We start from the raw sequence: 15700 nt of genomic DNA, 5'->3' as shown, positions 1-15700 counted from the left end.
AAGCCAGCCTACAGTTAACAAGGAAAGTTCAGATTGCACAGTCATATTTTAACATTCTTGTGAATTAAGAAATCATTTTATTGGAACACAATGGTGTGGGGAAAAAACTTAGGCACTAATAAATATAAATGCAATTTTCAATTTCTTTCTATGTGTGCTAAAATTTGTATTTTAGCCTATGTGTGTCTACTCAGTAGTGAGTCCTATTGAGTTAAATGGGAGTTACACTTGGGTGAGTTTAGACATACATAATAAACATTAATGTTTACAATGTGCTACAGGGAGATATTTGATTTTATCCACACAACTGCCATATACGCTTGTGACCTTTTGCTTATTTTTTCAGCTTTTGATTTGCCTTTTATGTAATGTTTTGCAACAGTTTTGAATGAATTCTCTGGTTTATATTGTTTTTGTGGAAGAATGTTAGGAACACATCGTCATGTGTTTATGAGCTTTCTTTTGCAGTTATGACTCTTTATGATGTGATTAGTTTTTTGCCCTTATGTGTGAAGGAATGGTAGATGCGTGGATTATATTAACAACTGCATCAATTATTACACTTATTGTAGGTGGGAATATATACAAATATATTTCGTCTGTTAAAAAAAGCTCACTTTTCAATATGATAGAGCTAAAGGGGTATTTTTCTCTTGAACTATTTCATCCGCAGTCATGGAATATAAGGTTAAAGGATTTAGATTTGGCTGACATTACTCATATATCAAATAGTACTTTAATAATGGTCTAGCCTAGTTTGCATAATAAGAAACATTATCACCTCTTCTGTTTGCCTTCAAAAGTGAATTAGCTTGATTACTTAGCTTGCACAGGTATGGAAAGGTTCATTAACTCCCTGATTTAGCTAATTTTTCATATTTCCAAGGAAGTCTTACAGAACAGAGAAAATTTGCATGTATGAGAAGTATGAGTGCATGCACTTTAATTGTTTTAGTGATGTCTTAAAAGCTTTCTTCAGCGCTTATATCCAGAGCCTAAGATGTATGTTCCCCACTGAAAGAGCATCTCTTACTTCTGAATAACTGTCTGTAGGATTGAGGTGCCATAGCTACAAAACAAAACAAAAATCCAGTTTAGTGCAATTACTAATAATAATGCCTAATCGTTTCTGACTTTATTACTTATTTAGCAGTTCTGCATACAAAACCACACTTAAGTCAGTTGGTAAGATATCATAGTAGCATCATTCTATAAAGATTATGTCCAAATAACTGCCTAACACTTCATTTCTTTTGTGTACTTAGCAGGAACGGATGCAGGGGTCTGTGAATTGAATCGTGTAAGTGCTGAAGAAGGATTCTTGGTTTGAGGAAACAGGAAAGAGGAAGGAAAGAGAAGAAGAAAATACACGAGTGTAGGAACGAACGAGAGAAGAAAAACGGGGACTATGGGGAGAAAAAAGATTCAGATCACAAGGATTATGGATGAACGTAACAGGCAGGTAGGTTGCAAAATAATCCTCTTTGCACTTGACAGTCACATCATGGCATAAGTCAGATCTGTGCTTTGGGGTTAATTTTTTAAAGGGCTCAAAAACATCACATCTGCATCATATATCTGACTTTACTGTAATATTCACATGCTATTGTCTGCAAAGCTTCAATATTTTTATGCATATTGTTGCATGTTATACACTTTAAAAAACACTCTCTAGGTTTAATATAATACAAGATCCTTCTGCTGAGGATATATCGCTGTGACACCTGAATTGTTGTGTAGGATCAGCTCCTTTTTATCAATTGCAAACTACTATAATTCCAAAACTAACTTTGCTTAGATTGAGACTGTTGCCAATTGCAATGTCAATATTTATTTTATAAACCAGAAAAGCTCAAGGTGGTATGTTGTGGGCCTGATCAAGCAAATGTTATTATTTTTCTTTGTATCCCCCCGTCAAAAATTTGTCATGGACTAGGGTTTTTAATCATAAAATTTTCAGGCAGAATACCATGCAGTCCTGAAAACTACCAATAAATCTGACACCTATATGGCAACCATAAAATTGAATTAAGACTTTAAGAAAAGTTTGTTACTTCCATTTTAAACCAGAGTCAACCTTATAGTAGAAAGGTGTTTGCTTAGACAATCCAATGTACAGAGCAAGAAAGTACAGAAATAACAACAACAACATCAAGAAGAAGAAGAAGTGAGACAAGCAAATAAGCAAATAACATTGTAGCTTCTTACCTATTCAAGAAGTGGTTTGTGCATGTGTGTTATAATTATTTTTACTCTATCCAAACCTTCCCACAATATTATAGGATCGGTCATGATAACTGCATGTTAAACCATTATTTTATAGTGCAGATGTAGCTGTCAAACACACTCATACTTTACTGTTAAGGCTTTAAAAGGCTCTGATCCAGAGAAAGCTGTGGGTAACAAGGTGTTGCTGACTACCAGCAACAGGCAGGTAATAGCTACATGAATTATCCTCAAGGGATGCACATTCCCCTTTTTATTATAAAACTGATGAGAAGACATACTCCCATCTGCTCTGCATAGTGCTGATTTCTATGTACATTTCGATGCACATCCAGTCTGTGCCAGCTGTGTGCTGAGCTCTGTATGGAGAGTTCTCACTGGAAGCCGTGTGTAGAGTCCCACGTCCCAGCTATCTGTGCTGGGGCTCCTTGCATGTTTCACCTTGTTGTGTTCTTAGATTTCAATCCAACAAGGGCAACTTGTTTATCTGGAAGCCAGCTTGTGTGCATGGCCCTCCACTAGCTGATGAGCCACGTGCCCCTTGTAGAAAGAACCCAACACAGAAATAATTTATTGTTCTAATTTTCAAGCAAGCCTTGTATGAAATTTAAAACGCTGCAGTGCAGGCATAACTTGCCCTCTTCATGGCAGAAAATCAAGTTTCAAATAAAGCAAAGAATGATAATATTTATGATTGATGCACTCTGAGTTTTCCCTGTAGGTTACTTGTTGCCCTGGGCCAAGCCAGAAAGCAATAATTCTGTCAATACCAAACCACCATATTTGCTTTAATTGTTTATAGCTTAGAATTTAAATTAAGAATGGAATAGTGAGCAGCATTAAGCATTTGGACATCAGTTGTTTTGCCCATGAGCATATTGCCAGTTTGTGTAAAAATAAAAATAAAAATAAAAATGCCTAAATTAATTTAATTTAATTGTTGAGGGGATTAATATTTGCCAAAAAGAAGCTTGTTTTAATTTTAACTGTCTATTTAAGATATGGACAATAGTTCGGAAGTTATCGTTTTATTCAAGTGTTACTTCATCAAGAAATAGAAAGCTCTTACTTACCAGAATATTGAGGTCCATGGGTCTGTTAATCACCTTTCCACCAAGGTTTAGCACAATGATTGATTTCAGTGGGGAATATTTAACTGATTCATATTGAATCGATTGGTTTGAGCATGATTTCTGTTTATGGAATTGGCTTTCCAAGGCTAAGTTAACCACCCTTTAGTCCACCCTTTAGTCCCATTATAAAGTCCCATTGGGGCTAAGGGCTTTTCCACACTTTCGCTTGCCCTGCCACTTTTTCCTGGGGAAGCATGCTATTTGCCTCTGAATCTGAGCAAACGTCAATTAGGTTTTCTATGAACTGACATTTGCCCCGTTTCAGCGGTAAAGAGCTGGTTTTCCTGAGGAAAGCGGTGGGGCAAATAGAGAATCCTTCTGACTTGTGCCTAGAAAGCACAGGGCAAGTGGAAAACCTCTCAGACCGATGGATGAGCCTTTAGTCATGACTAGCTTGTTTAATTTTAACTAACTTCCTCAGGATCAAACCCACAGTTGGTCATTTTAGATTGTACAGTTTCAGGATCTACATGCTTGGTCTGTAGACTGTAGTCAGTAAGATACAGTTAGAAGTCTTGAAATGAACTAGAATATAAGCTTACTCTTTGAGAACTATAAGGGAAAGTTTCACATTCTTTACGGAAGAAGAGCACTGGATAGGATTGCAAGAGTAAGGGGAAGGGGAAATGGCTACATCCTCAACATAGGAAGCGTCCTCGTACCAAATTCACCCACCTAACTGAATGGCAGGTTTTCAGAGAGGGGACATTCCCAGTCATATCTGGAGATGCTAGGAACTGAATCTGGGGCCTTCTGCGTGCAAAACAGATGCTCTACATCTGATCTATGTCACCCTCCACTTACTGTGAGAAGAATATACAGAAGACATTATTCATTCAAAGCTAAGGATTTTCAAAGTCATGGTCACTTTCCATGGTAAATTTCAGAATGACTTGCTTCTCTTGAAATCAACAAGGCTTGAATCCATAATGGCTCACTGAATGTGCTCTAGATTTCAATGATTTAGTAGAGAGAGAGAGTCAAAATCCTGACCTAGAAGATATCAGGATTTGTCTTTCCTCTTAAGCTAGCCCTGCAGTTGCAAGATGAACTCATGAAACCGATTTACAATTACGGCGTCAAACTATGCTTGCCATTTTCCCTTTGTGACTGCATGTCACACATTCAAGGTTGCGTTCCCAATCTTCCCTCTACAACTTAACAATGTTAGAATTGTTTGACTAGTTTTAAAATAGAAGCTGAGATTCTCAAGACCTTAGGTGTATTTAAAGAACCCTAAAATCATATGCTCTGGCAGATTTTTGGTAATGCTAAAAATAATCTAGTGCGATTTGAGAGTTCACTGAAGTAAAATTTGCAGGGTTCTGCATCCCTTGCTTTTGAGTATACGTGTTTTGAGGCAACCCTGATTTGAATCCAACTATGTAATACTCAGAGTAGAACTCACTGAAATTGATGGACTTAGGTTTGAAATTAGTTGAATACAACCCACAAAACTTGCTATTGTTTTAAGCTTATTTTGGCCAGAAGGTGTAGAAGGGAATGCCCAGGTAAGGAGTGTGATGTGTGAAATGTAAAGACAGATTAAAGATGTCCAGCTCTGTATTTCCCACAGTACACTAATGTAGGGGCAATGGGTAAGGAATAAATTCAACCCTGTTTGCATTTCTAGGCAAATATACCTAGTCTGCATTTTCCAAAACAATACGAGAACTGAAACACAGCCATTCTTCGAAATTCACACTGCTCCAAATTTTTCATTGCAGTTCTCCAGCCAAGTAATGTGTACATAGATGCATACATTTGTGAAAACAACCAACAGAGATGCATCATATCAGGGGATATTGCTTGCAAAAAAATGTATATATTAGGAAAAACTGCATTAAAATTTGGCTCTTAAAATAAATGTGCACTAAAATATCAATGTATTTTCACTTTTTAAAAAAAAAATCAGAAAATGACATGGCAATGTGGAGAAAAATGAGCAGGAACAGAAAGAAAGAGAAATTTACAAATTCACTCATCCCTATTAGGGGTAGAGGAACCTTCTGGGAGGTGGGGGACTGTCAGATAGGAAGGAGAGTTTTAGCTGTCCCCTGCCAGCTGATTCTCACCTACAAATGCCTTCACTAGGTGGCAGTTTTAAATCTTCTTCCTTTTTTTTTTAATATTTATTTATTTATTATTATTATTAAACCGCAAAAACACAAGACATACACAAATACACAGATACATAGTAAAAAATAAGGAAATAACTTAATAAACACATCAAACCAAAAACACCAAAAGAAAAATTCCTATTAACAAACAACGAAAGAATACCTTGTTCCCCCCTAAATTCCCAAATGACAAAGTAACCAATCCATATCGCCTATACATTTAAATCTTATTCATTGATTTACCAAACCAACTCCATCAAACACAAGATTTTAATAAAATCTGGAACCTTACTTAGTGATTATTTATGTCTCTTTTTCATCCTTCTGTACCTTTTGCCTTTTGCCACCTCCTTTTATATTAAAAGGGGAGAAAGGAGATAAAAAAGAAAGAAAAGGAAAAAGCAAAAAAAAAAAGGGGGGGGGGAAGGAAGAAGAGAAAATAAACCAAAGGAAAACAATGAAAGGGGAAAAAAAAGGAAAAGAAAGAAAGGGAAAAAAAAAACACAGCAAATATACCCACCTACATATATATATATGTATACATACATACCTACATACATACACATATACATACATATACATACACATACATATGAACCCTTGTGTCCAACTTCCTGGTAAATCCCCTTGCTTTAACTAAGATTCAATTTGAGTGCTTACGACATCGCACTTTATCTTATATTTACTATCCCATGCATTCTCTAAAATCTATTTACTCCACCATCTCCCTTTATCCTACCTCTCTTCCCTTATTCCTCGAAAGCTGGCATACTGACAAAACTTTTGTTATGTTTCAACACATAATTTTTGTAACATTCCCATTTTTCAATGAATCTCTGCTTAGACTTTCCTCTAATATTGTTCGTAAGTAGAGCCATCTCGGCCAGTTCTTGTAGCTTAACTTGCCAGTCAACAACACTTGGTACATCCTGCTGTTTCCAAACCTTTGCCACTACTAAACGGGCCGCTGCAGTTGCATACAAGAAGACTTCCTTAAATTTGTTCGGTATCTCTTTATCAATTATGCTCAATAGAAACATCTCCGGTTTTTTAGGGAAAACAATTTGCATCATTTTTTTCAATTCATCATATATCTCCCCCCAAAATGTTTTAATTTTTCGGCACCTCCACCACATATGTATAAAATCTCCGTTTTCCACTCCACATCTCCAACAAACATTTGCAACACATTTATGCATTTTTGAGAGTCTAGCCGGTGTGAGGTACCACCTATGGGCCATTTTCAACATATTTTCCCTTATAATCTGGTTTGCAGTAAATTTTAGATTGACCTGCCAAAATTTCTCCCAGTCTTCAAACATAATTGGGTGGCCCAGATCCTGCGCCCACTTTGTCATTGAGGCAGTTACCGTCTCATCCATTACCTCATGTTCCACCAACATCTTATACATATGGGATATTATTTTATAGTTGGTATTTAAACATTCTTTTTCGAATTTTGATGGCTCTTTCCCAAATCCAATCCTCTTGTCTTGTTTGTAAATTTCATTTATTTGAAAGTAGTCCAGCCAACTTGATAAATATTCTTTAATCTCCTCATATTTTTTTACTACCAATTCATCTCCTCTTTCTGTTAGCAACATATTGTATGTAATCCATTCTGCTTTTTCATTATTCTTTCGTTTCATTGCCACTGCCTCAAAGGGGGAGATCCACTTTGGTACCCTTGTCTCAATATATCTTTTATATTTTTCCCACACCGTATATATCGCATTCCTTATTATGTGGTTACAGAAGCCTCTGTGCACCTTTGTTTTGCCATAGTTTAAATCTTCTTCCAAACTGAGCCCTGAAACCACTAGTCAGGGGTAAAAGATGCAAAGAAGTCATTTCATAGAATCATAGAATTGTAGAGTTGTGACCCAGGGCCATCTTGTCCAACCCTTTGCAATACATGAATCTCAACTAAATCAAATATAGCAAATGGCCATCTAACCTCTGCTTAAAAACCTCCAAGGAATGAGAGTCCATCACCTTCCAAGGGAGTCCATTCCACTGTTGAACAGCTTTTACCGTAAGAAAATTATTTCTGAGGTTCAGTTAGAATCTCCTTTCTTATAACTTGAATCCATTGGTTCAGGTCCTATCCTCTGGAGTGGAAGAAAGAGGCTTGTTCCATTTTCCATGCGACAGCCCTTTAGATATTTGAAGATGGCTGTCATATCTCCTCTTTTCCAGACATTTCACCCTTAATATAATTTTATTTCTTCACAATGAAGATACTGTTTCCTTTTGCATATTTCTGCTTTGTGTAGCCAAGCACAGGAGTACAAAGTTGCAAGATGGTACCCAGCAACTCATGAAACTGTTTAAAATCACAAAATTCTGTAAAAATGCAGTACAAAAAAGTTTTGTGCAACTTTGTTTTTGCTCTTAGGAAGGGGGACATTTAACAGAAATATATCAACTGGAGCAAGCCTAGTGAGTTAAAATAGATATTTAGAATATTTAGTAGATATTTAGAATATTTTTCGCAGAATAGTTCCCTCAACTCATTTAATGTAGCTTGCGCTTTCGTGGGGAAGAGATTTTCAACACTGCAGTGAGACATTGACCCCAAAACAAAATCCTACAACAAACTCTGCCGCCAACTCTTTCCACACATATATTTTAACAACAGTACTCATATAGGACTGAAAGATATAAATTACAGTATTGTGTAGTTATACTAGCCGTGTTTTTAGTTGATTGGCAAAGCAGTTCTGTGGTGGGGGGACAGGAGATCCAAAAGGGGGTCCTGCCAGGTTGCAGAGAGGGGTTGACAGCTATATATTACTCTTTTCCCCTTACCCCTCCCATTGACTCAAATGGGGGGGTAATTTGGCAGCTCCAGTGCTAGTATAGCTTTGAGCTGATTTGGGCACTATATCAGGGGAACCAAAGAGACTTAGAAATCTGCAGATCTTTGGTTTCCCCCTGACCACTTCTCTACAGGCAGGCCCCTGATGTGACGGTGGTGGGTCTTTACACGACTGCATCAGGAAGTGATGGACCTCTCTCTCAACCTGTAGGGGGGGAAGAGTTCTGCAGCAGCCTCTGGCCCTTCAGTTGTCCTCCTAGAGTTTTGTTAGTGTCATCTATTTAAATCCTTTTACTGACTGAAAATATGGCCTTATGAATCGGGCAGCAGAGTCCTGTCCCCCTGAACATTATTTTTTATTACAGAAAGATCAAAAACGCAGTGGGTGGCAGCCATCTTCTTGACCGAGATGTTGCTCCAGCTCTCCTACACACATTAGAATGCTCTTCAAATATGGCGTCTGTTGTGACACACATGGGCATCATCTAAAAAGAAAGAATGGGAACTGTTTTCTTCCTATTTTTTTATTCATAGGGAACCAAATCAAGATGTGATACATGAGTTAAACAATTAAAAGTCATGCGAAGAAGATATCTTCAATTGGGCCACAGCCTTAGTTCATATCCGTACACCTTCTCCATCACCTACCATCAGAGCCAGTGTGGTGTATTGGTTAAGAGCGGTAGACTCGTAATCTGGTGAACTGGGTTCGCGTCTCTGCTCCTCCACTTGCAGCTGCTGGATGACCTTGGGCTAGTCACACTTCTTTGAAGTCTCTCAGCCCCACTCACCTCAGAGTGTTTGTTGTGGGGGAGGAAGGGAAAGGAGAATGGTGGATGCTTTGAGACTCCTTCAGGTAGTAATAAAACGGGATGTCAAATCCAAACTCCTCCTCCTCCTCCTCCTCCTTCTTTCTTCTTCTTCTGTGGTTTGAATGTGTGGTGAACATTCAACGTGTCCTTTTAAAAATTGTATTTATGACTGGATTGGACATTAGAAATGGACAAGAGAAACTTGGTGGGGATTCAGTCTTCCGTGGCATTCCATTTGTGACCTATACATTTTGGGGGGGGGGGGTTTAAGAGACAGATAAAGTATGCTGAATGAGTTCATCTGTTAATGAATTAACAGATCTGACACACTTTCTTCTGGTTTGAATCATGAACTCAATAGGCTAGGTCACTACAAACAGAAATGATCTCATGTATGCTGTGTCATGCAAATTGAGCACAAGCCTGCAAGTGTTTGGGGGGGGAGGCAGAATCCATCTTCATCTATGGGCTTCTTAACTGAATGTCATTTATGTTGATTTGATAGATGGTGTCTTTGCTTCAATTGTTTGCTCATTTTTAATTCCAGTTTACAAGCATGTGTGCACACACAGCCCATCTTTTTCACTGCCTGCTTCATGCATTAAATGAAATAGGCTCTTCCCTATGAAAGCTAACACCACAGTTTACACTCTGAGTCTTAAAAATATGAACTAAGCATTGATTCCTATAAGATTGTATTCTTGCTATTATTTGTACCAAGACCTATTTTCTTCCTGATAGCTATGAACAAAATGTTCTACTTTTAAGGACAATTTCCATTTCTTTCTCAAAGTAGAAAACAATGTTTGCTTCTTCAGCCTAAGGACATTTTTTTAAGAGCAGTCCCATTAATTTCATTGGGAATTACACATAATCACACCTGAAATCATGTTTAATTTTATTGTCTGGGATACCAGTTTGAATTTTTTTTTAATGGTCCTGTAACTCAAAGTATTATTCATGATAGTGTGTGTGTGTGTGTGTGTGTGTGTGTGTGTGATGAAACAGATTTTGAAGGCAATTGCTAAACAGATTATGAACTGTTTGTACAGTACTACTAAACTATATTGGAGCACAATTTTTATGAACTAGCTTCAAATGATATATTTAGATCCCACTGCTTTTAATTGTTAGTATTATCAAACAGACAAAGTAAAAAAGCAAGCCAAGTCAGTGAGTTGTCACAGACACAGGCAAAAGAAATGATCACTTCTAAAATTCACTTGGAAAGCCCTGAGGGAGTAAGAGCTGGAGGTGGGAAGCAAAACTAAAGTCATTGTGTGGAGGAAGAAGTTGCACTCTTCCTGTTTTGACAGGAAATGGAGACAAATGTGCTTCCTGACCATTTGCTCAGTAGGGAATGAAATATTCTCTGACCTTTACCTCATGAACATTTTAGCTTTGTTTTAACTAGTAAACATGTTTTCACCCCAAACATTTATTTGTATTTGCCAAAATGTAATATATGGCTGAAATGACACCCTCGTTGCTTATGAGGGTGTGCAGCATACAAACTCATTTGCAGCGTGTGTGTAACATTATGCGGGGTGAATTCTATTGCAAACGAAATGTTCTCCTTACAACTTTATAACATACAGTTCTCCAAGGTGCAATTTCAAACCCCACAAGATTCACGATGCATATTCAATTCGGTACCTCTTTTGACCACCTAACTTTTCATGCATGTATGATTGCCAGTTGCCAGCATGTGTTGGTATGAGGCAGCATGAGGAAGGGAAAGCAACTCTGAGTCCTTCCATACCACAAAATGCAGCTGCTGTTCTGGCTTGTGCTCATCTAACCAGCATGGGGTAGAAGGGATGGGGGGGGGAGAGAGAGAGAGAGAAGAAAGAATTCTTTTAGAATACGGGAGAACAAGATATATGAAATACTTCTAAACCTTTTAAATTCTGGATTCTTAAAACACCTGTTAATTAACATACCTGTGAACTATCTCTCTTCCTGTTACTCTTGAAGGCAAGTGTCATAACAGAGATCAGCAATCCTGTATTTGAAAACTTAGGACATGTACTGGTTTTTTTGGGGGGGGTTGTTTTTTGTTTTACTAGATAGAGGGTGCAATTTGAACAGTTTGGTTAACTCTGTGTTCCATTGTTAGTTTGCTACTATTCTAATGAGACAGAAATGATGTTCTAGACTGTTCTGCTTTATCACATCCTGTCTACAGTGTTAGAAACTGAGATATGAAAGCTAGGAGCTAAATGGCACCTAAAACCTAGGTTATGGGTTACACAATGGAATGTCTAGGTGCACGTTTCTTATAACACAAATACAAAGCTGAAAATGAGTGAACTTCAGCTTAAATCCTATGTTCATTTTTCACATGGTCCAGTATGAAGACTGCAAAAACAAAAACAAAGCCATGCTTCCGCTGCCCACCCCCTTAATATTCTTATGAGGGTCCCTCAAAACGCTGTCTTTCTGTAAGGCCAACTGAGAGGCAGAATCTATCAGCTTGCCATGTGCTGCAGTGATTTCCTGGAAGTTGAGCAGGCAGGAATTTCTCCTCCCACACCCTCAGCACCAGCAGTGGCAGTTTTAATCTGAAATCTTAGGTGCAGTACTGCGCCCAGAGCTCAGAAATTGCTCTCGCTAATGAAATCCCCAGTCGCAAAATGCGCCTAGAACAATGGGAGTTTTGAACGCTGCCTGTGTAATCCATTGCGCAGTTGAACTGGCATACAGTATTTAGTTCTGAGTCCGTTCATTTCCATTGAAGTCAGTGACACTAAATCATGTGCATCTTAATACTTAGCAAACTTGTCAATTGGCTGCTTGTAAGGTGGGGTACGTGTGCGATATATTACAGCCACAGCTTTACAGCATCTCTCAGGAAGCTAGGGATCAGCATGTTTGTGACAATGGTTCTCTTCGCAGCTTGCCTCAGTGCTGTCTTGTCCCTGTGAATTATCCAGAAGGATTATAAGAACATGGCAGCAGGCTGATGAAGTGTGCCTGGCTTCTTCTCTTTTTAAAGATCCTTTCATTTAATGGGTCCTGCCCAGTCGTTACACAAAGGAGGATTTGTCAGGGGGGAATCCTTCAATGATGCTTCGGCCCATCACTGCTGTGGAGTGTAACCATAAAGCTGGTAGAAAAGGAGCCTTTGTTAAATCATGATTTGAAAACACAGACACACACACAAGGAGATGCAAACTTGGGAATCTCATTACTGCAGAAAGTCATGTACAGCTTTTTATGAAAGCTAATTGTGCTTAACTGCTTTGGATGCTTTTTTTTTAGCAAACACATGCAAAAATGTGATATCCTGGAGTAAAGAGACTTTCTGGCTTTGTTGGGGAAATATATAGAAATATATAAGGAATGGAAAAAGAAACTGTTGCTGCACAATAGTAAAGAGTTTCATCCAGAATGAATTAGTCACACTTGGAGCTTGTTGAAATCTATGTGAAAAGTTAGCCATCCTGGATTAATCTTAACTCCTGCTGATTGTCATGGGAATAAAATGCAAATAACTCAGGCTGCAGTCCTAATTCCACTTACCTGAGAGTAAGCCCCATTGAATCTAGCAGGAATTGTAGACATGGTTAGGACTGCGCTGTTAGTCCAGATCCAATGCAGCATGCCATGCAATGTTAAACTGGCCCTTCAAAGTCCTTTGTAATCCCAATAAAATTATTTTAAAGCAAGGAATCTTCATTTAAATATGCAAAGTATTCAGCAGACATAATTCCTACCTACGCATTGCACGCTTGTGTCTTTATAGAAATGTCATGGTGTAATGGCTCTAGTTTGTAGAGTGAGAAAGGATTTAAAAGGTCACAGTGAGTCCCTTCTCCTTCCACACACTTGGTGGACATTATGGGATGGTCAAAATTATTCTGCCAGCTTACTACAGGGAGAGACAGGAATAGTCCGGGGAGTGGGGGGCAGAGGAGGGGCAATGACGACAACAACAACTACACCCTGTATCATTCCCTATCACCACAAGAGGAGATGACAAAGTGGGTAGATTTGTGGCTTTTACCTTTCACCAGTAATTTTTGCTCCTACACGGAGCCATTTAAAGCTAGGAGTGGCACAGTATGTCATCTGTAATTTTAGATAAACATAAACAATGGTCAAGTGCTGTTCCTTTTTTGCTACCACAAATTGTTGGGGTGGCTTCTAGGTGGAAGAAGTCAAATTTGTTATGTTTTACAAAGTTTCATTATATGTGAGGGGGACCTGCCTGCAAAACAGGGAAGCTTCATTCACTACAAAGCAAAATGCTACTTGATCTCTGTCTGCAATTACCATACACATAGGATCATATTGCAGTTTGTGTACAGGTTTATATTTCAACAAGTTCTAGTCCTGTTCACTTTCACTAGGGCTATCTTCCACCGCTGCTATTTCAAGGACCCATCTTCCACCAGTGCTATTTAAGGACTAAGGACTCATTCATGACCACTTGAGCCCATGCTTGCCTGTGCTGTTTTTCACTGATGCAGCCCAAGGCTGAGCCAGGAACTTGAAAGCTGCACACCATGTGCTAAGTGAAGAAAGACTGGCTTTTTGCATGCCATCCCAACTGCTCAAAAAGCTAGGGTGGTTTGTCTATGATCAACTTAGATTGTGGCAGGCCGGCAGCAGGAATGAGAATGAACTTTTAAAAACCACAAGCTCAGATGGTCATGTGAATGATCTGTAGTGTTGTTGTTTTCAGGGTGTGGTTCCCCTCTCTCATCATGTTCCCCTCTTCTTAGTGGGACTCCTCAGCTCCGTTGTCCATATCTTCAGCTCCTCCTTGCCATTGCTTTGACTTGCTCTCTAGCTAGAGAGCCCCAGTGAGCAAGCTGTTGTCCTCCCCATTGCTTTCATCATTTACTTGCTCACACTTTCAGAGTCAGAGAGAAACAGTTAATGTATCTGGAACCCTGCAGGAGAAAGGAAAAAAAGTCAAGGGTAGAGGAGAGAGGATTAGATGAAGGCAAGTGGCAGGTAGAGGGAATTTTAGTGCGCGCACACACACACACACACACACACACACTGTGGCTTTGTAGCTACAAATTCCCCTTTCTGAAGTTGCCTTTTAAAAAAGGATGTTGGGGATTTACTTCAGTTGGTTTTGTGCCATTTCAGTAGCATTATTAGAAGACCAAGGGTGTTTTCAACTATCTACAGCCAGCCGGATGCAGTGACGTCTTTTAACCAATGACTGTCATGTGAATTCCTTTTGCGTGTTTTGAATGTTAGCGAGCTGTGAAGTTTTAGTTGTCTTTCCTATTTTGTCGTGCCTGGTGGCAGAGTAGGCCGAATGTATCCCTAAGGAGGGACTCAGTTGAAATTTAGTGATGCGTGATATACTTGGAGGTTGCCTAGCACCTGGTTTGCTCTCCAAGTAAGTGCTGGTTTACATGTTCCTTTATTGATGTGTAGCAGATTTCCACCCGATGATTATCCTTACCATTGCTGTATCCTCACCATTGTTGCTACTCGGATCCTCTGGAATGCATGGGGAGTTTTTATGCCAGTACCAGATGTTCTTAGCAGCATCTGTTGCTTGTGCAGAAAGTCTCCACAAAATCCTGATGATCCGTGCGGCAAACCACACTAGACAATACAACCCTTGTTATGGCAGCCAACACAGGGAAGCCTTGAGCATAATGTAATGTGTAGACTGATATTAATTCTGAGTGGTAGAATAACAAAGTGCTCTGTGAGAATACTTTTAATTTGAAGTTCATCTTTAGGAACATTGAAAGTTGTCTTGCACCATGTTGGAGCATTGGCCCATCTTGCTCCCTGGGGATCCAACAGATCTATCTGGAGATGCAGGGGACTGAATTTGAGACTTTCTGTGTTCAAAGCAGATCCTTCTACTCACATTGTTGTTACAGGGTAACCTACAGGCCTGGACAGCTTCAAAATTTTCTTCAGTATCTGAGCCCATGTTAGTTGTGTGTGTTTTCTCAGCAGCGTTGACATTCTTCCGGGAAGACCAGTGCTCACAGTGGAAGTGATGGGCACTTTTGGAAGGCATGATTAAGGGCACTGGAATGTTCTGGAGCACAGGAGATGTTGCAGCAGAATGGTGCTTCAGGAAGAGTGGCCAGAATTTGGGTTGCTAATTGAGGGAGACTGAAAAGTGGATTAGCGAATAGAAAACAGCAAGTAAGCAGAAATAGTTGACTAAAGCAACAAGCAATAGAAATGATACAGGGCTGTTGGTCAGTGATAGAGATTTTGCAGAATGTTCCAGGTTCAGCCTCCAGTATCTCCAGGAAGACTGAGAGATAACCATGTCTGAAATCCTGCACAGCTGCTGCCAGTCAGTGTAGGCAATGTTGAGCTACATAGGCTGATTCAGTATAAGGCTGTGTTCTCATATTGGTGAAAGATGGATGGTTCTTGAAGCTCTGGGCCGTACTGGGACTGTACTAGGCCCAGTCATACCAAAATGGGATAAGGCATACTTAAATGAAGACTTGACATTCCGCAAGTGCAGCATCTCCTATTATGTTGCAGTGATGGGGAAACTGTTTTGATTCATACCCTAACTGCATCTTCTATCCATGATTCATTCACGAAAGGAGGGGGGGCAAAAGAGAAAGAGACAGGCAG

General features: G+C 39.2%; 1 protein-coding gene across 13 annotated transcripts in view; it reads left to right on the top strand.

Moving 5' to 3' along the window:
* Window positions 1-15700, top strand: part of MEF2C (myocyte enhancer factor 2C) — a 169697-nt gene that overhangs the window by 74169 nt on the left and 79828 nt on the right. For 10 of the 13 annotated variants that reach the window (XM_033163904.1, XM_033163903.1, XM_033163900.1 and 7 more), the window contains one exon: window positions 1266-1462. In XM_033163904.1, the coding sequence (XP_033019795.1) occupies window positions 1409-1462 (54 nt within the window). In that variant the 5' untranslated portion in view covers window positions 1266-1408. The remainder of the gene's footprint in view (window positions 1-1265; window positions 1463-15700) is intronic. The other 3 variants (XM_033163892.1, XM_033163896.1, XM_033163897.1) reach the window with 1 other exon arrangement.

The sequence above is a fragment of the Lacerta agilis genome, chromosome 11 (genome assembly GCF_009819535.1).
Source record: "Lacerta agilis isolate rLacAgi1 chromosome 11, rLacAgi1.pri, whole genome shotgun sequence".
Lineage (NCBI taxonomy): Eukaryota > Metazoa > Chordata > Lepidosauria > Squamata > Lacertidae > Lacerta > Lacerta agilis.
The sequence above is the reverse complement of the archived record's forward strand: the minus strand, read 5'-3'. Positions and strand labels throughout refer to the sequence as shown.